The 23739-nt window shown below is 40.6% G+C and overlaps 1 protein-coding gene across 1 annotated transcript in view; it reads right to left on the bottom strand.

Moving 5' to 3' along the window:
• Positions 1-20577, bottom strand: part of usp4 (ubiquitin specific peptidase 4 (proto-oncogene)) — a 51370-nt gene extending 30793 nt beyond the window's left edge. The window contains exons 1-7 of the mRNA XM_028825163.2: positions 20346-20577; positions 16268-16395; positions 9873-10003; positions 5677-5803; positions 4397-4542; positions 3207-3268; positions 2493-2636 (exon numbers count right to left, since the gene is read on the bottom strand). Coding sequence (XP_028680996.1) covers positions 2493-2636; positions 3207-3268; positions 4397-4542; positions 5677-5803; positions 9873-10003; positions 16268-16395; positions 20346-20497 — 890 coding nt within the window. The 5' untranslated portion in view covers positions 20498-20577. The remainder of the gene's footprint in view (positions 1-2492; positions 2637-3206; positions 3269-4396; positions 4543-5676; positions 5804-9872; positions 10004-16267; positions 16396-20345) is intronic.
• Positions 20578-23739: the final 3162 nt, after the last annotated feature.

Below are 23739 nucleotides of genomic sequence, written 5' to 3'. Positions count from 1 at the left end.
ATCAGGCTGGAAAAGGTTACAAAACCATCTCTAAAGAGTTTGGACTCCACCAATCTACAGTCAGACATACTGTGTACAAATGGAGGAAATTCAAGACCATTGTTACCCTCCTCAGGAGTGGTCAACCAATAAAGATCACTCCAAGAGCAAGGTGTGTCATAGTCGGCGAGGTCACAAAGGACCCCAGGGTAACTTCTAAGCAACTGAAGGCCTCTCTCACATTGGCTAATGTTCATTTTCATGAGTCCACCATCAGGAGAACACTGAACAACAATGGCCTGCATGGCAGGGTTGCAAGGAGAAAGCCACTGCTCTCCAAAAAAACATTGCTGCTCATCTGCAGTTTGCTAAAGATCACATGGACAAACCAGAAGGCTATTGGAAGAATGTTTTGTGGACGGATGAGACCAAAATAGAACTTTTTGGTTTAAATGAAAAGTGTTATGTTTGGATTCCAGCATAAGAACCTTATCCCATCTGTGAAACATGGTGGTGGTAGTATCATGGTTTGGGCCTGTTTTGCTGCATCTGGGCCAGGATGGCTTGCCTTCATTGATGGAACAATGAATTCTGAATTATATCACAGAATTCTAAAGGAAAATGTCAGGACATCTGTCCATGAACTGAATCTCAAGGGAAGGTGGGTCATGCAGCAAGACAACCACCCTAAGCACACAAGTCATTCTACCAAAGAATGGTTAAAGAAGAATAAAGTTAATATTTTGGAATGGTCAAGTCAAAGTCCTGACCTTAATTCAATCGAAATGTTGTGGAAGGACCTGAAGCGAGCAGTTAATGTGAGGAAACCCACCAACATCCCAGAGTTGAAGCTGTTCTGTACGGAGGAATGGGCTCAAATTCCTCCAAGCCGGTGTACAGGACTGATCAACAGTTAGCGGAAACATTTAGTTCAGTTATAGCTGCAAAGGTGGGTCACATCAGATACTGAAAGCAAAGGTTCACATACTTTTGACACTCACAAATATGTAATATTCAATCATTTTCATTAATAAATAAATGACCAAGTATAATATTTTTGTCTCATTTGTTTAACTGGTTTCTCTTTATCTACTTTTAGGATTTGAGTGAAAATCTGATGATGTTTTAGGTCATATTTATGCAGAAATATAGAAAATTCTAAAGGGTTCACAAACTTTCAAGCACAACTGTATATACAGCATGTCCATAAAGTCCGTGTGCAGTATAAAATAGTTGTAACTTTGTAAGTATATGTGATAGAAAGAATTTGTAAAAAGGATTAGAAAGCTTGTTGTGTCTAGTTTTTTTTTTCTTTAGAAGTTTTATTTTTGCCATATTTGGGAACTGAAAATCCACATGAGTCTGTTGAACACGAAAGAGAGAATATCAGCTTGAAAATGTTTTCCCAAGAACTACAGAATCGTATTACCCTTTGTATTAGTAATGATGGTGGACATGTTGAAAATTAACAAGAACAATAAACAATGTAAGCATTTCTTCTTTCTAATCCTTTTTACAGATTCTTTCTATCACATATACTTACAAAGTTACAACTATTTTAAATTGCACACGGACTTTATGGATACCTTGTGTATGTGTGTTTTTATATATTATATATATATAAATATATATATATATATATATATATTGTGACAGACGACCGGCTATGGACTCCGGTCGTCACCCCCAGGCCGCTAGGAGGAGCCCTCCGGACAGCATATTTGCGCCCCGAGTTCCAGCAGGGCCTCATGGACTGTGTAGTGTTTTGACACAGCCCTGCTGGATACCTTGGGGGCCGCCAGGAGTCGCTGTAGGGGGGCTAGTAGGCGCTGGCATGCCCTATAACCCGGGAGTGCATCCCAGTCACGTGACTGGAAGAAGCGATGTGCTCCCGGGATGAAGAAAAGGACTTTGCCCTGACCCGGAAGGAAAACGGACTTGTGGGTTTGGCTTAGAGCCACTTCCGGGTCAGGGGCTTTAAAAGGACTCTGGGTGAGCCCAGACATTTGAGCTGAGCTGGGAGGTAGGGTGGCGACGCGTCTGGGAGAGGAGGAGTATTGGATATAGAGAGAGTTTATTGTTTAATGAGTGTGGAGTGGAGGGTGCTTTGTGCACAGTATAATATTATAATAAAGAATTATTATACTTTCACCTGGTCCGAAGAGTGGTACCTGAGGGTTCGAGAGGTGGACAACACTCTTAACTGCTACAATATATATATATATATATATATATATTATATATATATACACACACACACACACACACACACACACACACACACACACACACAGACAGACAGATAGAAATGGTAGGAAAGCTAAACTCTTCACTTGATAAAAACTCTAAATGTTTTAGTGTGAATTTTAAGTAATTATGTCTTAGTAGTAAATATGGAGTGAATGATACACGAAAATAAAGTAAGAAAGAAGCCTCTGTTTAGAAGACCAAGTAACAAAGCTACATTTTACTACATTTCAATATGCCTTGCCAGATAACATAAGACTCCCCACCTGTTACTGGAACTGATGCTGTTATTCAGTGTGTAGCTCGAATTATTGCTTTCCCCATTTGTTACAGTAGATGAAATAGTGGCTGTGGAGTTGGACGACAGCTTCGGGGAGGTAGTAAAATTTCTGGAGCTGGCTGTGCTGCACCTATGAGCACAGACAAAATAAGCAGAACAGAAAAACACTCGTCTGTCCTTTCAAAAAAAAAAAAAAAAACACACAAAAAACTTTAAGATGGAAAAATAGTGTAAATGAATCAATAGTTTAGTGCAGCCACCAAATGGTTGATTGGTTGGTTGGTTGGTAGGTAGGTAGATAGATACTTTATTAATCCCAAGGGGAAATTCACAATATTATATGTGTGTGTATATATATATATATATATATATATATATATATATATATATATATATATATATATATAAATACTGTATATTGATACTAAAGAAAGAAAAGACAGATGTAGGCTTGTAATATTAATTTTATGTAATAAAAGAAAAGCTGTGAACTTAAAAAAATGTTTAAATGCTTAAATTTAAGCAGGCTCCATAAATGTTACACGTCTGGGAAAAAATCCACACAAAGAAAACAGGTTCTCCCTAAGTGTTATAGTTTTTAAAGCTTTTCCAGAATATGCAGTCAATGAAAATATCAGGATTAACTGCCAAGAAAATAAGCACAACATTTATATAAAAAACTTCAATGACAGCTACTGACTTTGCATGGCTTGCTTGCCGAGGCCATGTCCCATCATCATTCTTTTGCTCGATTACCAACACCTGAAGAGAAAAGGGACAAAGTCAAGAAGACATCATGGATAATAGTGCACAGATATTACATGTGAAGAAAATCCGCTCACCCAGAATGATTGTTACACATCAGAGTAAGCACTACATACTCTCTCTAGACAAATCATATTGTTTTGAACACAGAATAATTACTGTTTCAATAATCCAAATCAACAGAAAGTCAATTATACGTTTGGATTGTCTGTCAATCTGGAGAGGAAGCAGCTCCTGCTACATTCTAGAGATTCTCATGTTATCACAGAACCTCATTTTGCCAAATTCCACTTGTAATCTCATTCTCTGGGCTACCCAGAGCTCAAGACCACTGATGAAGATAGAGAGGTGGACTGACTGTTAAATTGACTTGGCTTCCACTTAATAATAATACCTTTAACATCATGGCCTGATATAAAATTCCTGAAACTGCTGCTGCACTCTGATCCAATAGTCATTCTTGCCACCATTCTCTCTGACGAACAAGGCTTTGATGCTTTAACTGAATAGGATCACCGTACCTTCTCACCAAAAATGAACATCAATGCAGATGTAGTGGAGAGACTTTACACCAATTTTAGTAGTTACATTTTTAACAACAAAAAAGTATGAATAAAACCACCCTGATCAGATTGAACAAGCTGGTCTTTATCAGTTAGAAGAAGAGCATCCTCAATTTTGACGATCAATTTGGCATTGGAGTTAATCAAACAAAGTAAAAATATGTTATTTCTTTGCCAGGTTTAAGGAACAAACAGACAATAGCGTAAATTTTTGTGGCGGACTTGGAGGGTTGAGGACTTCAACACTTACGCAGTATTGTTTGCCACTTTTCTCACTTGCTTGCTCCCATTGTTTTCTACAAAATATTTTTTTATTACAAAATGCTAGTTGTCTACAACTGCCTTCTTGTTCCCTATTAAAGCAACATCAAGAGTTAAACGTTATTCTTTCCTTTAAGATTTCAGAGTGTTGTCTTCTATTGTCCACTGTTGAAGTAGGTGAATTACGTTCAAGTTAAATGAACCTGCTTTTCTTTCAGAGTGGGCATCTGCAAAATTGCCCTCTCTAATTAGGAGGAAAAAAAAACAAACAACAAAACTGGAGGTAAAAATTTGCCATCACCTGTCCCTGAAATAGTCCAGCATCCTGCACTGTGCTGTCAGGCTTGTTTAGTTGTTCATAGGTGGTGCTAATGTATTTGTTCCAGAGTCGGGTCTCCTTTTCATCTGGGATTGAGAAGATGGTCCTCATCTCCTTTTCAATAGTACCTGGACATGAAACAAAAAAGATTTTGACACACTAAAAATATAAATAAATATCAAAAACTTGTAATTTGTAACACCAAAAATGTTGGCCAAAAACAATTCCATAAACGTAGGTGATAGGCACACTGGGGGCAAATAACTAACATCAGCATACTTAGGGTAGAAAACCAAAGAACTCCAAATGACACAAAGTAAAGCTCAATTAACAACGTGGACTACTGCAACTCTTTATCCAGTTAAGGACTGGCCAGGTCGGGTTCCATCCCAACATGAATCAGTCGTCAACAGGGCAATCACTGGGTAAACTCATACACAGTGGGCAGATTCAGAGCCGCCAGCAAATACAGAGGTGGGGGTTTGTAAATGGCACACAACAAGTGCCCAGTATGGGGTTTCGAATCTAGAACTCTTGAGCTGTAGCACCAGTTTAAACTGCTTTGCCACTGCGTAGTCCTGGTACTTAACAAAATTAGAAAGGGGGGGTGTACATGTGCAAGAGGAAGACTTTCCAGAGTCCTCCATACTACGAGATTTTGAAAACGGATTTTTTTTCTGCATCTACAGCAGTATCCAGACAAGCAACTAGGACTACTTTAAAATGATAGTTATAATTTACTCATTATATAGTTTAGTTATAATTTACTGCAGTAAATCACTAAACTAAAGCATAGCTTAAGGTCCCACACTTACAATATTTGGCTTCGTACTTTCAGGTGAGAGCATTTGGTGTAGCAAAGCAAAATTTATTTATATACAGTAGCACATTTCATACCTTTAGGCAATTCAAAGTGGTTTACATGATAAGGATGAAATGCAAAAAAGAAGTAAAATACATCCAAATAATAGTGAGATAGTAAATTGACAAAATCTTAAAACAATATATAAAATGAAGAAAATAAAACGGTGGAACAGAAGCATTCCAGTTCAGTAACAGTTTGTAATGAAAAGCCGTTGACATTTGCCTTTTCTCCAAATCTGTAAATTAACAAAATATCAAAGCAAAGCAATTCTGACACATTTAAAAGCAAATGTATTTTTGTTTCAATGTTTCAGAAGTTCTTTTTCTGTTCAGTTACAAATAGACCATACCTCACAAACGATTTTCATGACGCACGTATCTAAAATTCCTCTACTCACCTATCGTGTCAGCTTTACTGAAGTGTCTTGTAACCACATACTCCACGTTACTGTTCTCACACAGGCTGAGTTCCAGAAGGTACACTTCAACCTTGCAGTGCTTAACAAACATCCCATGTTCTACAACCTGAGAGGGTGCAAACACAGAACAAGATACAAATGATTATCCCCAAGAGCACACAAAGATGCGCATGCACTTCTGATTGCTGTTGCAACACTGAAATTGTTACAATAAGACTCCGCTATATGGTTATCCAACTTTCAAATAAATCACATTTCAGAAGACAAAGTCAAGCAGTACTCCGAAGGTAAATGCATCAGCGAAGATGAAGATCAACCATGTGTGGGAAAACACAAAATTTAATAAGTAAGCACTTGCAACTGCGACCTCCTCTGGCTCTCTATAAAGCCGAAGTGATGAGGATAAAAAGCTTTGCTCAAAATACCAATGATCTGAGGAAAAACGGGACCAAGAAAAACACTTGGGAGTAGAATATGTAGAGAACTTGGGACGTTCACATGTCAAGAACCAAAGGCAACTGTCAGGAAACTGGCATTACTCCATTGTGTACACCAAGACAAAAAATATTCATTACCATCACTGTCTGAATAAACAGGACGGCTCCCTCATCTCTTCTAAAAGACCTCCTCTTTACCACTCTTCAAGGCAGGAACAACACGTCACATTCGTTCCTATTCGGTGTATATTACAAATGTGGCCCAAATGGATTCTCTCCCTGGCCCCCCATTTCCTTTCTTACTACCTCTGCTCTTGAAAATCGTGGCAGACACATCACCAGCTCTCTGCATATTCTGCTTACCCTCCACTTGAGTCTTGCTGTTCTAGTGCTGCTTTGTTCATTTTGCACCATCAATCTGCCCCATTTCCTCCAGCACTTCAGCTTATATTGCTTGTGATTTTGCTGAAGAGCTCAAACTACAACAATCAGTTATCTTCTCCTTATTTTTCCTCATCTTTTAAAATCCTTAGGCTCCTAGTTTGAATCATGGCAAATTAATGAGTGTCTGTTTATCAATTCTTCAAATCTTTCCAGTACAGATTTCAGCTCCACACTCACACCTGGATTAGTGGGGAAGCTGTGGTGATCAGCAGCAGCTTTCAATTTCTTTGACTCACCATCAATGTTTGCAGCTAAACATCAGCAAAATCTAGAAGCTACTTATTGACTTTCACTGCATCAAAGAGCCTCCAGTCCTAGGCACAATTCAGGGAGCGCAAGTGGAGGTGACGCACAGCTACAAGTTCTTGGGGTTCCACATCACCCACGAGCTGGACTTGTCTAAGCAGCACCGAGGAACTACATTATATAAGAAACAGCAAATCAGACTTTTATTAGGAGACTGTGCTCCTTTAATGTAAGAAGTGACATCCTTTATAAATTCTACAACTCTTCAGTGTGCTGGGCCAGTAACATTATTTCAAGAGAGTCCCACCAATTCAACAAGCCAATTAAGATGGCAGGCTGAGTTATGAGATCCATTCAGGACCTGCTGGAGGCAGTAGCAGAGGAGGGACTGAAGACCAAACCGATGGTCATTATGAACAATGCTGCACCTTCTCTCTGTGACACACCACCATTCAATACTTGTAATACTTGTCAGCAGAAGTGTGCCAAGAAACAGAACCGGGGCTTCTTCATTCCTATAACAATATGCTTTTATTGGGCCTAATAATAATAATTATATTGGTGGAATTTGAAAAAAGAAGACTAGAAGGTTGAGTTTAGGGAGAAGATGAGACAGGCACTGGGTGGTAGTGAAGAATCACCAGACAGTTGGGAAACTACAGCACGAGTAGTAAAGATGACAGCAAGAACAGTGCTTGGCATGATGTGTGGACAGAGGAAGGAGGAAAGGGAAACTGGGTGGTGGAATGGGGAAGTACAGGAGAGTATACAGAGGAAGAGGATGGCAAAGAAGAAGTGGGATAGTCAGGGAGATGCGGAAGCCAAAAAGGGAGTCCTTTTGTCTTCTTTTCTGTAATTCTTGTGTTTCTTTGAGGGGAGGTTGTTATTTGTTATATTTCTATAATTCCTGATATTCTACAAAGCTAATTATTATTATTACTATTATTTCCTCTTGGGACAAATAAACAATTGTCTATCATGAGTGACATGAAGCTGGTATAGTAGAGCTCAGCGAGTACCAAGAAAGTTCACCAAAACCTTTACTTTCTCACATTTCTGAGGAAAGCCTAGATATGCTCTTTTTGCTCACTAACGTCTATTGCCACTATTTGATGAACTTCCCGATACAGTACTGGCCCAGCCTTGGAACGCAGGGCGTTACCGAGGGAGGTGAATTCAGCTCAGAATATGGCTTGCTCCCACATCATCAAGGCATATGCAACAAAAGCTTCCTCAGAAAGGCCACCAGCTCTGTGTTACAGATGTCTCCACGTCACCAGACTCCCTCCTCCATTCAGGACGATTAGCTCTCGTCCAACTGGATTCAGGGACAGTTTTACACACTGGTCCTAAGACTACTCAACAGCTATGTAGAATGAAAACCCAATACATAAACCTGACGTGTGTTCTTCTATATAGTGCCCGATGACATACTTCTGGTGATGCATTTATTGTGTTACTTTAGGAGACATGCAAGGAAGAATTTCAATGTACTAGGTGCACAAGCACCAATAATTTGAAAATAAACTGGAGTTCCCCATGAAATGGCTTTTCTGCATAATGAATGACCTCCTCCTAAATGCTGGGAGTTTGTTCTCCTTCTGAGGTTTTTCTTGATGTTTCAGAGTATAACTAGATCAGAATGTAGCACTTTAATACTCATTGCCACCAGAGTAAAAGATTTGTCAATAGCTTCACTCCCAAAAGGAATAGTAGAAACATATCTGTGAATTTTACTTTCTTTATTTTGCAAAGACTACACAATTCAGCTTACCTTTAAAACGTACAACTTGCTGCTCGCCTCACCAGGGCAGAAACATTAAAAATGCACCATCAGTGCAGTACACAGTGCAGCAGATCTGTGCCAGTGAACCCGACAACTCAATATGAAGCAGCATCAGATAAACAAACATAGGGCCTGAATTTCATTTTTTGATTGGGAAAGAAATGTACCCCATGTCTACCAATTGGGAACTGTTTGACTTGATAGAGATTTCAGAATGTTTTTTATAAATTAAAACAAAGATCATCAGGGACTGCCCAGTATATATCTGCCCTATCCAAATTATATTTACAAATGAAAGTCTTTTTAGCAGGTCACATTTTTTGCCTCCTTAGTGCAGTCTGGTGATTGAGGTTGTATGTTTAATTACTATTTTTTTTATCCATACAGTACTTAAGACTTTAAAACACAGAAATCCCACTTTGAAACTTGTAAACATCCCCTAACACAGGGGTGGGCAAAGTCATTCCTGGAGGGCCGCAGTGGCTGCGGGTTTTTGTTCCAACCCAGTTGCTTAATTAGAAAACAATCCTTGCCAATAATTACATTTCATGGCTTGTTAGTGCTTTAACTCTGCTAAGTCATTCTCATATCCTAGATTTTTTTTTCCATTCTAAGGATATCATCCAAATACTTTGATTGAAAATTACCCATCCATTTTACACTTCATTCACTTTTTTCTCTTCTCTTTCCTTCCAAGTATTTAATTAAACCAAATAGTGCACGATAAACACACACAGGTGTAAAGGGTAACAAGCAAAATGGATAACTGCTGGTTTCTTTTGTCATTTGTATCTTATTGCTAATAAGGAGCAATTAAAAAACAAGAATGCAGCTGTTTAAGACTTAAGCAATAAGGGTTCATAATCTTAACGAGGGAGATAACTAAAATGAAGCAGAAGTGTTTCTAGAGCAATAAGTGCTTCTTATTAAGCAATTGGGTTAGAACAAAAACCTGCAGCCACTGCGGCCCTCCAGGAATGAATTTGCCCACCCCTGCCCTAACACATTAATTTTGTAACAAATGAATGATTTGTAATTCTCAAGTATATTGCTTTACTCTGCTGGGAACTTCCTTCTTAGCAGAACTGAGCTTTTTCTGTATGGTATCAATGGAAGGAAATTAAATGACTTTTGCTTGTACCATGCTGATCTGTGTTAGTGATCATGTGCATTAAATGTTTGATTCGCAAACCTCCATGTTCTGCCCCATTATCTCGTTCAGCAGGTTTCACAGACTTACTTCAGCATGCTGTTTATTTTACCTTTCTGATGATGGGTTGTTGGTTCTCCACACATCCATACCAATTCACTAAATTCTGCCAAGCCTCAGTTGGAACAAGGACATAATCCAGCTCGTCTATAAGGTGCTCTTTCAGAGTCTGCGTTTCAGGGTCTGTAAGTAATGTGAAAACAAAATGGAGGTAAGTCACCACCCTAGAAAACATTAGGCTTTTAAGATTGAAGCACTGTGTGTGTGTCTGTGTGTACAAATGATCTGGCCCTAAAGTGCACCTTCACAGCTAAGCTACCTTAAAATTTTGAACTATGTCATTTAAATCATACTAGAAATGCATGAAAACAGAAAAATAAGCAAAAGCACACACATGGAAGGATAAAGAGGGAGAACACACTGTACAAAAGAAGTACCGTAGATTCTCGCGTATAAGTCGAAAAATGTATGCCTTAAAATTCATTCAAAAACAAAGAGTCGACTTATCCACGGGGCAATACTAATTTCATTAAATAATTCTTTAAACTGTGAAATACTGTACAGTAATCCCTCACCTATCGTGGGGGTTACGTTCCAGAGCCCCCCACGATAGGTGAAAATCCGCGAAGTAGCGACCTATATTCATTTTATTATTTATACATACTTTAAGCTTTATAAACCCTTCCCACACTCTTATAAACCTTTCTCACTCTCTTGTTAACCTTTCCCACGCTCTTATAAACACTTCCTATGCTCTTAAACACTTTCTACATTCTTAAACACCTCAGACCAACACTGCACACTGCGATCAGACGTCAATGTGTCTGCACTCGCTTTGTGAAGGGGGGCAGCTGAACTCAAGCTGAGCAGAAATGGACTTTGTGCTGCTTCTGCCAAAATGCCTGCTTGTCGCTCTGCGCGTTCGGAAAGAGGAGTGTGTGTGTGTGTGTGTGTGAGAGCTGAACGCACCTTCGCTCAAACCCCCCCTCCCCGGAAGCGCAGTACGCTCCTGCCACTTCGCATTGTCAAGGGGGTGGGGAGCTGAATGAACGCTAAGGAGAAGTGGACTTTGTGCTGCTTGTCGCTCTGCGTGTCAATAATTTAAAAGCCTGTACATCACCAATTTTCCTGTCTCACTGTCTTGTCTTGTGTGAAGTTTTATAATAGTGAGATGTTACTCATATCCTTAGCCCGACATCCACATATCATATGTGTTAACAAAGTGTGTTTTATAAGTTTACATGTGTTTAAAGCATGTGGGATGGGTATTTTAAGGCTTAAACTATAAAAATGTTTATTTATATGGTCTTTCTATATCGCGGATTTTCTCCTGTTGCTGATGGGTCTGGAACATGACTTCCGCGATAGGTGGGCAATCACTTGTATTTAAAAACCCGCGAAGTCGTGAATCCGCGAAAAGTGAACCGCGAAGTAGCGAGGGATTACTGTACTTAAATTTGAGCATTAGCTTTTGCAGGTTTTGGATAACAAACATACCATTAGCTGCCAGTAGATGGCGGTAACCAGAAACATACACTCAACATTCATTTGGCACAACGTTTTGCAGCTCTTTATTAAATTTGCATTGAATTGTTTCTGGAAGAAGCTTGAAGACCCCACATGCTCTGCATTATTAGCCAACGTATATTTAATTGCAGTTTATTAGTAAAATAGATCAATATATTAAGTTAAACTTCTTAACGGTACGATCATGAATTCTGAAAAGAAGACAAGAGCATCGTATCCCGCATCGTTCAAACTGAAAGTTATGCAGTGTGCGGAGGAAACCAATAATTGTGTGGCTGGCAGAGTTTTGCGTTAGTGAAAAACTTGTAAGAGATTGGATAAAAAGTAAGTTTTCTCTACAAGCAATGCCAAAGTCTAAGAAAGCATTGCGTTTTGGACTTTCGCCTTTCAGTGGACTGGAAAAGGACTTGAATGACTGGATTGTGGAATGCAGACAAAATGGATACGTTGTGACTCGTTCGAGCATTCGGTTACGGGCACTTCAATTGGCAAAAGAAGGAAAGTATTTAACGATCGATGGTAAGCCTTTGTTGAAATTTCAAGCATCGGCTGGCTGGTGTACGCAGTTTATGAACAGATATGGGCTGTGCCTTCGGCAGCGAACACAAATTGCGCAGAAGCTGCCAAAAGATCTAGAAGAAAAGGTCAGTTCCTTTCATAAATTAATTATCAAGCAAAGAAAGGCATGACTTTGATCTCAGTAACAATGGTAACATGGATGAAACGCCAATGACATTTGATATGCAGAGGAATCGAACTGTAGCAGGTATTGGTGAGAAGACCGTACTTATTAAGTCAACGGGCCATGGAAAAAACCCATTTCACCATTGTCCTCTCTTGCTTGGCAGATGGTACAAAGCTACGTCCAACGATAATATTCAAGAGGAAGTCGTACCCAAAGAACGTAAAATTTCCTGCAGGCATTACTGTTCGTGTACACCCCAAAGGCTGGATGGATGAGGCTGGAACGAAATTGTGGCTTCAAGATGTGTGGGCTAGGCGATCTGCAGCAGGGCAAAGTAAACGCCCGTCACTTTTGGTGTGGGACATGTTCCGTGCTCATACATCAGAGGATATGAAGGATGAAGCCAGAAAAATGGCTACTACGTTAGCTGTTATTCCCGGCGGATTGACATCGATGCTCCAGCGATTAGATGTTTATTTGAACAAGCCATTCAAGGACAGAGTATGCAGCATGTGGCAGCAGTGGATGTGTTCTGGAGAAGTAAAATTAACAAAAGGAGAGAATTTGAAGAAACCAGACATTGATTTAGTAGCTAAATGGGTAAAGGAAGCTTGGGACTCAATTCCACCAGAAATAATCAAAAAGTCGTTCTTGAAATGCGACATCAGTAATGCTATGGATGGATCAGAAGATGATGCCATCTATGAAGACAAAGAATCAGCAGCAGATGATTCAACAGATGGCGACAGCGAAGATGATGTTTATGCTGACGACGTCACGGAAGAAGACTTTCACGTTTTATTCGGACATTCTGATGACGAAGAATCAGACTTTAAAGGATTTGAAGAAGACACTTAGGGCCATTTTATTATATGCGAGGGACTTGAATACAAATTTATTTGAAATATTCTAACTGTAAGTAAATAAATAATGCTTTTGGAGTTTTAATAATGGCTTTCTAAAATTCTTCAAAGATTAAAATGTTGAAAGTCTGGGCCCAGGTACATTGGGTATAGTTATGAAAATTCAAAGAATTTGATAGGCTGTCAAGTTTTACCCTCGACTCGACAAATTTCATAATTTTCGGCTTAAACAATACACTCGACTTATCTGTGAGGTTGACTAATAGGCGAGTATCTACGGTAAACCTAAAAGCAAACTCAGCTGCCCCACTGGACCTCTCACTCTGTCCATCAGGCGGGGACAAAATTTCCCACAAGCCCACATCCCAAGTACCAGAAAAAAAGCATTCCTTATCACCCCCCCCAATCAGGTGTTGTCCTTAGCAGTCCCCAATTTACTGGCACCCTGAAAATCAACAGCAGCTGCCCATCCTGATTGGGCAGAAGATTCCCACAAATCCCAGTTATTACGAATCTATAGCCCTACCACAATGCTTGCCTGATTTCATTTCAAAGTAAAATGACCTCATGGGCATAAAAGTAATCAGGAAAGCAATTTTGAAAAACATATTTAATATAAAAAGGAGAAGAATAAATATTTTATAAATTACCATTAATAGCGCAAACCTGGAAAAAAAAAACAGTTCTGAGAACATAAAAAGGAACAGGAAAATCCAGTTAGAGAGTCTGAGAAACAGCTGATTCTCTGCAAACCTACGGCCAAATGAATTAAGCTGGTGAATTGTTTATTGCAGGAGAGTTATGAGGCTAGCAGAACACTCGTGTCTGTACTACTTAAGGCACATGACATCCATGAAGTCACTATAGCAGGTACAAGTGATGCACACTACTGAGAAGAACTGCTCTGGAGACAACGCACAAGCAACATTTAGGTGGGACCAACGCCAGCTCAAGTGTTTTGGTGCAAACCTTAATGTGTCTGTGCTCTGTTCACCTCCTCTAACTTTGTAACCTCGTTGACAATGTTAAAGCACAACTCTTTGAAAGGAAATGTTCACTGCCTCAACTGACCAGCCTCACAGCAACAGGATGATGAAGCACCTCGCATAATTGCCTGTTTTAACAATTTAGTAACAGTGTGTTCATATGCACACTATTACTTACCCCAGACTCGATTAGAAACACTTTCCTAATCATTCAACCTAGCAGTGGCAAACTACATTTCATAGGCGTTCATCATCAAGTCCTCCACTACGCCAGATCAAGATAACAACAAACAGCCAAGACAGGAATGGGTGCTGATGAATGAAAGAGTGCAGAAAAAATGGTCATTGAGCAAAAAGCAACCACTGGCAAAACCAGGCTAGTCTACAGTAAAGGGAAGCAGTACTTGGTACCAAACAACGTTGGCCTTCCCAAAAGTACAATGTAAACTTTGACGCTTTATTACATTTCATACTGTAAACATGGCTCATCAAGAAGTGCTAAAAAAAATAATGATGGCTTCTTCACTCATGTGTATTTGAACCAGGATGAAACAGCTGATCTACACTTAACTACACCAAAAACTAACATCTACTACATCAAGTACCTTAACAGAACACTAGTCCTCTGCTAGGCGAGGAGGCCTGCTCAAGTCAGGTGATCTGCCCAATTCCTTATTGGGCTCTATGCCCTGGCAGCCCCTCTCAGTGTGCCCCTCTCATGCTCACTCACTCCCTTGAGGTTTCCCATGTGACTTTACTCCAAGCCACCTCAGTGGCGACACTGTCCCAGGCCACCATCTGCCTCTTTCACAGGACAGTGCTGCACTTTTCACCACTGCGCAGCTGAGACACCAAGCGGCTGGTTTTCATGACATGCACTTTCTTAATCAGAGACTATTTGGATTTTGGACCAGTTTACACTTCAAAAACTACTCAATACAGGAGGAAATGTTTACCTATTTTGCACATTTTCATGCCAAGTAACATACTAAAATAAATCTGCATGATTTTAGCTTTTTTTTATTTTTTTTTTATTAAAATACTTTTTATAAAGGGGTTTCTTTACACAATTGATCTTTGCCTTCAAGGACAGACTTGCAGTTCTATCTAATAGTAGCACTGGTACATCTCCCAGCAGTCTCTGCAGGGGCTGTTGGGGTCAAAGGTGGTCAGAGGAGTTTAAAAGGAGGGCAGGTGGCCAAAGGGGGAAAAAAAAAAAAAAAAAAAAAGTGTGTTTTGTTGTTGTATTTGGTGTTGCGTTTACCTGTCAGACTGCCTTCTGTTGATTATGCTGTAATTAGTTTTGTGTCCTGGATTGTGTTCGTTGTTGGGGTCTGGATTGTCTTCTGTCTCCCTGTGTCCTGAGGATTGATTATGGATTCAATGGCTTCCCCGCAAGTAAAGGAGCGCTCCTGAACCATCCATCTGTCTTCACCCTTACAGTGGCTAATGGTAGGACTGGTTTTCATTCCCTTTCAGTGTGCAGATCTCTGGACTCACTATCGTCATCTTTCATTTCATCCGGTGTTGTTTCCATGGACTTTGCTGTGTGGAGTTGTTTGTGTTTATATGTTGAATGTAATATCGCCATAGGGGTACAGGGGTGGTATTATTGGTTTCATTTATAGGATTTCATTTCATTCTATTCTTTAATTGTTGTTATTCCCCAGTGTGCTTTTTTTTGTCTCTGTTTGTGAGTGTGTGCGGGTCGAGCCAAGACTGGGAATGTCCCTGGGATCCACTATAAAAATAAATAAATCACCGTCATCTTGACGATGTGAATCTTAGCAGCACCGGACCGCTACACATTCATCTGCACCAGCAACTTTTCATAAGCTTTTGTGAAATTCAGAGTATTCAGCAGGAAAAGTGAAGACTAACAACAAAGTCTTGTAAATAAAAACACCTAGTCTAACATTCTGGTAAGGGCAATATCCCTGTTGCAACGTCAATTTAAACTTACCTGTGCACCGAGTAGGAAACAAGAACTACATTAAAGCAGATTGTCAGGAAGACACAGGAAACACGCTCCAACTAATAAACGGGCATCCCTGGGGCGCCCAAACATTCCTCATACAAACCAGCGCTAAGCCACAGGCATTGTTTTCAGGCTTTCTGAAGAAGGTCAGAACTTAAAAACAGTAAAGGCATTTGCCAATGACTGAGCTCCAAACACCCATTTCCCAAATGCACTCCATCCCTTGCATAGTCTTGCGGAGTTGGAGCCTTCCCCTGCAGCTTCAAAAGGCATTATTGAAACCCTGGGTTTAGGTCCAGATTGCGAGGCACATTTTCAGGCACAACCTGGGCAACTTTATAGTTCTAGGCTGGGCAGAAGGAGGAAGCTTCAATATTTTGAGAAAACAGGAAAAAAGAAAATATTTACCTGAAAACAGTCCAGAGTTATCTATGGGTCCAGGATACAAGCCATGCTCCCCTACGTTGTACATGTCCCAGCTGTCAAACCCCACATACTTCTTCCACTGTTTAAACCAACGGCTGTCAATCAGGAACCTGTCCAAGGGGAAAAAAAAAGGTTTTAAAGGAAAATGTAAAGAAAGGGTCTCCTTGTTTCAATGGCAAATGGAGCCTAAGTACTTTATGAAAGTAGGACGTTAATGGTCTCATTTGAATTCAAACATCAGTCAATGTCAATCACTAAAGGCAATTAGCTTCAAAATGCTGTGTTTTACCAGCACAAAAAACTTTCAACATTCAGGTTTACTGTGGAGCACAGAATTGGCAAATGCAATCTTCGCAAAATTGTCTTCTTTAGAAATGAACACAATGACATAACGGAGCAGTCACCTCCCAAACCTAGTGCAGCGGATCACGTCAAGTCACTTCCTAAATAAATGTAAAGATATACGGATGACAGGAGATTCTGCCTTTGATTTCCAATATTACACCTATTACCTGTATTTTAGGCTAAATTCCAAAATGCCTGCTGATAAGACTTAATTTAAAATTAATGAATCATTAAATGGCACTGCCAGTAATTCCTTCAAAACCAGATTCTCTGGGGCTGAAAGTTGTTTTTTTTGGTTATAATGAAGACCAAAACTGCACACACTTATCCAGATGAGGCCGCCGAAGAAGACTGTTTAATGTAAGAATGGCCTCTCTTGACTTGGACTAAACACAGAGTGTTACACAACCCCACGTCCTACTAAATCCTGTAATTACCTTTAGAACATGTGGACGGCAGTGGGTCCCTTAGACTTTTTTTTTTTAGTTTGACTTGGACGTTCTATTTTCATAGATCCCTCCATTCGGTAATTCTATCCTACATATTTACATTATTTGTGTTACACATTACACTTATTTACATTAGCTTCACATGGCAAACATCTACCCAAGACCAATGTGTGTATGTATGTACAAACATTCTCTGTAATGCAAAGCTGATACTTCTAGCTCGTGTACTTTCACAAAAAGGTGTCCATTTATTTGAGGTCCTCCAATGGACAATGCTCTGGCCATCACATAAACTACACATAAAACTGCGTTACACAAAAATGAACATGTGATTATAATGTGAAGAGGGGAAATTGCATAACCTTGTGTCGAAGTTTAAGTAGACAATTTATGACATCAAACTACAAGTGACTGTTTACGTATTCAAAGTGGGTACAAATATTACTGTACTAAAGTCTGCAAAGCTAAAAACTGCTATTTGCACCCCCAAGTGCTCTGCTTCATACATTTTACAGTTTTGAAATATTCATGAAGTTAACTGGGCACCTTACAATTTCCTTAACTATCTACCTATTTCAGGATTTTCTCTGTCACATTCACAAATGGGAGTTACTGCTCATATTGTATTGGACATAAGCTATATAAATGCAATGAATTATTATTATTATTAAAAATAAAATTCATTTACAAAAACTAATAATTTCTATATTTCATGGTCTTTAAAGTTGATTATTTTTAAACTCACCACCAGTGCTGGGTTAGATACCAAGGAAAGAAAGTAAGTTTGACTTTCATCAGTAAAGAGCACAAAGATATCTGCCCTGCCCTGAATACCAAGAACTTATTCCTAGCAGTTTAAAAGCTGACAGCAATAGAGCACTGCAGTGTAAACCATAGCTGTGTATCCGGAGTACGGAGGTACACAACCTCTTAATTCATTTTAGGGACTAACAAAGGCAGGGATTTGGGCCACAGTCATAAACACAGAATGCTTTCCAAAAGCCTCTACCCTTTCTCTTCAGTACTTGACACAGACAACCATGTCACAGTCTTCACAACTGCAAGCCACAGAACGCAATTTATTAATTACTTTTCAGTGAGAGTAAATACTTCTCTCACAGTCCAGTTTCTAAATTAAAAAGGTTTAAAAGTGAGATTATAAGTAGCACTTGTTTGTGTTATAAATATTTAGGTTTTTGAACAAGTTATAGCAGATAATTTGCCCTGGTGTCCATTTTGTTCACTGCCAATAGTTACTATTACAAAGTAATTAAGGGAAACTCAATAGAAAATGGTGAATTAAGAAGGAAAACGACAAAAAAAGAACTTAAAACTATTCTCTTTAAGAACTGAATAAAGACCAGCTAATTAACAAAGGAGACCAATTAGAAGGAAAACGACTGCAAAACTATCTGGAACAAAACACTGCAGACACTGGCATGAGAACAGAAACCACTGTCTTGAAATTATATATCCAAACACAATACAAAACAAAAAAACCAAGGGTTCGCTTTGCAAACGTTTCCAAAACATTCACTTTGCATCATACGGACACTTTAATCATTAACATCCAAAGAATGAATGTGAACCTCAACCGGATATGATAACAGACTCCATACTTTAACTGTTCAAACTGAAGCATCAGACTTCGACACACTTGGTTTCTTGGTGGTGTCTTGACAATTTGAAAATACTTTATGAAGTACATAAATCTAAAATATGCACATCAAACGTGCAGCTGCTTACAGTGGACTCCATTGGCGTCAACACAGTCTTGGTTCCCCACAATCGTGTGACGAGCTATTAATTGAGTGTTCACAAAACAGTTGAACAGAAAACAATGTCTGAGCCTCTGGTGGAAAATGACTACATTTAAGTTCTTTTTTAAATCCTTTCCCCACATACCACTAATATAAAATGAAACATTTACCTAAAGCCGGTGATTTTTTTCACCTGGTAAAGATTTCAAATGGCAAAAATGATTTTAGCCTGAAGGCTGTGTCAGTGAAGCTCCATCTCCTCTCACAGAAAGACCTCAGATGTTCGAAACTTCTGTCGGCCTTCTCATGCTTACACGTGTTGGTTCAGCTCTGAACTCTCTTTAAAACAGGCAGGAAACCAAGAAGGGTATCAGTTATTTTCTAGATCCCTTCATGAACTTCTCCAATGGACACACAGTACGCTACTTAGTAATATTTATTATTCTGCATCATGCAGTCGTAGTCAGCCAAAAAGGCTCACAGAAATGATGATAAACGCAATCAATACACGTGCATGCCTGAAGTTAAAGGGTCTCAATTTAGTACCGCTGTTAATTTCGGTATTGGATTACAAGGTAGCTATAACGGATCCTATTTATTTCACCCTGGAGGTTCACATCGATTTTGCACTGAAAACGTCGTTGCATTTTAATGAGCCATGTGACGTTCATTGCTGTCCTTGGCGCTATATAAAACAAGAATCAACTAATAAAGCAAAAGCACCAAAGTTAGTAAAACGTGGACGGCGTGTTAAGAAATGCCACCCTGTCTACTTTTTGGCAGGCTGACTAACAGGGCGCACCTTTTCCTGCTCGAACTCTTCACTTTTTTCTCCGTCGTGCAGTCTCACGGCCGGCAACATGCCAAAGCTCTACAGGCCGACAGAATTTACTGGAAGTTCCGCGGTAACTTTTACACTGAAGCCTTACTTAACACAAAACAACAAAAAAAACAACAACTCGACAGACGCGAATGGATAAACAGGGAGTAACAGTCGTTCGGCAGCCAGCCATTTAGGCACACCTGACGGGGGGAACGCAGCGACTGGGATTTCCAACTTCATCAGCATGGGGGGGGGGCTTCCCAAACCGGTGGATACTGCTGGGTGCACCTTAGTGAGTTGCCGTCAAGCGATCCCTCGCACTCTGTCTACAACTTCTGGACGATATCCAACATTCATGACAAAGCATTACAAAGTGATTTTAACAGCCTCCGATCCTCTGCGGTCTCGGCTCCGACACAGCGCCCCTGTGCGCCGGCTGAGGCCTGTCTATCCTCGAACTTTCCTGCTGCCTCATTAGCCGGGAACTGCAGGCCCCCGCCGAATTTTATCTCTACTCCTGGCTTTAACCATAACCGGCCTGGGCTCGCCCCGTCTGGCCCTTTTCTAGGAAAGACGCGGCCGTGTCCGGCTTCGCCCTTTTCCAACAGTTCCAGCAGCCGGGCCGCGCTCCAACCTGCCTTATCACGAGTGGACTCTTTCTCTTTGCCTCCGCGGTCTCTTACCATCTGTCACCCTTTCGGAGAGGAGTCTTCAGCAACGTCGCCAGCGTTTGCTTCTGGCTCTCTGTCGACGGGATAGACACCTCAACGGCAAGCACCGGCTCCGGTTCGGACTCGGCCCCACCGCCCGGTTCGGTACCGCCTCCTTCCGCCATCGTACTGCGATCTGTGGGTCGGGGTCGCGGGCGCGTGGATCAACTGCTCATGGGAGGCCGGCGTGCACGCACACTCTGGAGTGCGCGCACGGCTGTAGGACACGCCCATTCCGAGCGTGTGAAAACGCGCGGCATCACTGGCGCTGAGCGGGTAGTGAGTGGCGCGCGGCTAACGCGTCATCTATGGTGACATTGTCGTGGAGCGGTTTATTGGAGCGTTTTAAAAGGTGACTTCGCATTTTCGCGTTTCGTGTATTTGGTGGAGAATATGCACAGAGGCGCGGGGACCGAAGGCGAGAGAGAAAACAGCCCGGACATTGCAGGGCCAGCTTTGGAGTCGCCGTTAACCCCAAATGACACTATTTGGAGGATGTAGGATTTGTGAGACTGTACGCTTTACACCAATTCCACGGTAAAGTGTGGTACTGGAATTAACGTTACAAGTACAGTACTGCATCATTGTTTTTTAATTGCGCGTGTGTTCGGCATTCAGCATTACATACGCCTTACTACATCTTTATTCAGGTTCATCTGCCGCACACCATTGGTTAACACTGCACCTTGTAAAAAACAAAAATCGAGATTTTATAAATGCATTCAGATGTTAGCGGATTACAAATGACCGGCATCCTTATTGCAAACTCGTATGTCCAGGAAGAAGAAGAAGAACGGTAAAGACAAAATGATCGATTTATCAACAGAGATCTTCATTCAAACAAAACCTGAAATCCTGTGTTTTGTACGTACTCCGATTGCACACTTTATAATTTGATTGCTACACCTTTTGATGCGGTAACCGCTTTCAGTGTCTTCTCAGTTTTGCATGGTGGTCCGGAGTGATTTTTGCTTGTTAATTTTTGCGTGTTTGCTACAATTTCACTTAAAATGTGCCACAGATGGTAACGCTGAATTACTCTCGGGTGACCTTGCGCCATTGAAAGGTTAATCTTCCCCCAGTCATCAGTTTTTTAGCAACCAGAACTAAATGCTCTTGCAGTATTTTGAGTGCCTTATTTTTACTTAATTTTTCTCGCAAATCCGAGAAGTTGCCCAGTCCCGGTAAATGTTGAGCACCCCCCAAGCTCCAAGCAGCCGTCCCCGTACTTGAACAGTCGGTTGTATAGAAGGTGTTGCTTTTGGACCAACACAGTGCTTCAAGTTTTGGCCAGAATGTTTAATTGTACTTATCTGTCCACAGATGCTTTCTGGCAAACACCAAGCAGATCCTAACAGGACTCTTCTGGAATTCCATCACCCTTATGTCACTGAGTGATATGCCACTGATGGCTGGAGGCTCTTCAGGTGACTGGCAGCCTGTTTACTGCCCTCATTTATGAGCCTCCGTCTTCTGTACGTGCAGAGTTTGGACGAATGTCATTTTCTAGGGCATGTCTGAATGGTGTGATGCATCTTTCATATATTTGTGTTCATGGGGAGGTTCTGATGCTTTGATCCAATATAGTACTATTTGAAGTTCAGAAGCAAAGGTAAACTGTTAGATGGTCTGAAGGCCTCTGCAAGGCAACGTAGCCAACACTAGTAGCGTTTAAATGTGCTGCTTTGAGACGTACGTCTTATGTGCTATAGCTGGCATCTGATGTTGCAGTGTCGAGATCAGTATTTTCTCATCAAGATTTTGCACAATTGTAGGTGCATTGAGAGATGTAATACTAGAGTGCATGTCCTGTATCTAACTTTGGGTCTCCTTCCAGAGGGTTTATGCTCAGCAAGTCCTCCGTTTCAGTTGGCTTAGTGACCTTAGTGAGATCTTCCCCATCCAGAAGAGCAGCATCTCTCCCGATTGTCTGATTCTGCACCCTGACATACTGTAAAGAGTTACCTTACTTTAGCGGTTTGTAATTACCATTGTCACCAGCCAGGACACATGATTGTCGCTGAGGATGTGGGCCTTGATGGTCAAGTAAATCTAGAGTCGTCACTTCAATGACATGCCCACTGTATTTATGCCACTTCAGCAGTTTGGTGGACTTCCCCACTATTATTTCTGAGCAAGACACGGAGGTCATTATGCACACAGACCTGGAGGAGCTGGGTGAGGAGCATGGCCTGGCCTCACGTTTGGACATGCCAGTCTTGTCATTTGAAGGGTTTCACAGTCTGTGATAACTGGAGGTTGGAGTCCAGTGAAGTCAGAAGTGCAACATCATCCCTTCACATCAGGAAACCAGACAGGTCAATTCATGTCATTTTCCCCAATGGTGTTAGGACATACACCATGTTGGATTAAGGAAGTTTCTGCATTATTTCAAACTGTCAAAACGTTTTTCCAATATGTTTCATCACCCAAATAACTGCCATAATGCACTGCACTCCATTATCCGGGGCATTTCTAAAGTATTTCCATTTATATTCTTTGTTCTATGCTTATGTAAGCCCCAGTGCTTCAGCATTCTAGAACAACAACTGTGCAAATTCACCATCAGTTACTGAATTTAATATGGAAAAAAAAAAGTGCAATTTCTTAAGAGTTGTGTTACAAAAGGGATTTGGAGATTCACACAGCAGGCAGCCCTCCAGGGAGTCTCCACATGCTTCTGTCTCCTAGCTGATAAACTGTTTGGTGGAGCACCACTTCATGCAGAGTCCCCTTCTGGGCCTGTCTGTTACGCTCACGGAGAGCATGATAAACTGTTTGCAGTAGTTCCTGCATGTTGTTAGCAGCAAAGATGTGCTGCTATGCGTTACTGCAGAGTATGGAAGGACCTTGAGGTTTTCATGAAGATGGTAGAAGTAGGCCATACACGCCGTGGATTGTGTCAAACGTCAAAGCATCGTTTGGCTCTACTTGGAAATCAAAAATACTCTTACATGTAAAGCCATTTTTTTCACTATTCAATTCGAGGAATGTTTTTCTGGATAATCTTTATTTGTATGTTCTTGGCAAGTTTTTCGGGTTGGAGAAACAACCTTCTGCTGCATACTAGATCTCTTCAAAAGACAACTTTAACCAAAACTGGCAAATGACTTACCTATTTGCAATCCCTTTCTTTAGTTTGACTAAATCTTGGCTTTGAAAGTCGGCAAAAACCAAGTGAGGTACTATTTTTTACATTTATAAAATACAGTATTGTATGAAGGGCAGAGCATGACAAACAAAGTGGGGCTTACCAGAGTCGGAGGGGCCTAGTGATAAAATAATGAAGTTTCTCTGCTCATTGCAAGGCACCCATACCAAAGATTAAGTAAGAGTGGCTCTCAAAACTATGGACTTTTTTTTGTTT

Source organism: Erpetoichthys calabaricus, chromosome 18, assembly GCF_900747795.2.
Source record: "Erpetoichthys calabaricus chromosome 18, fErpCal1.3, whole genome shotgun sequence".
Lineage (NCBI taxonomy): Eukaryota > Metazoa > Chordata > Cladistia > Polypteriformes > Polypteridae > Erpetoichthys > Erpetoichthys calabaricus.
Note: the sequence above shows the minus strand (reverse complement) of the source record. Positions and strands in the feature narration are given on the sequence as shown.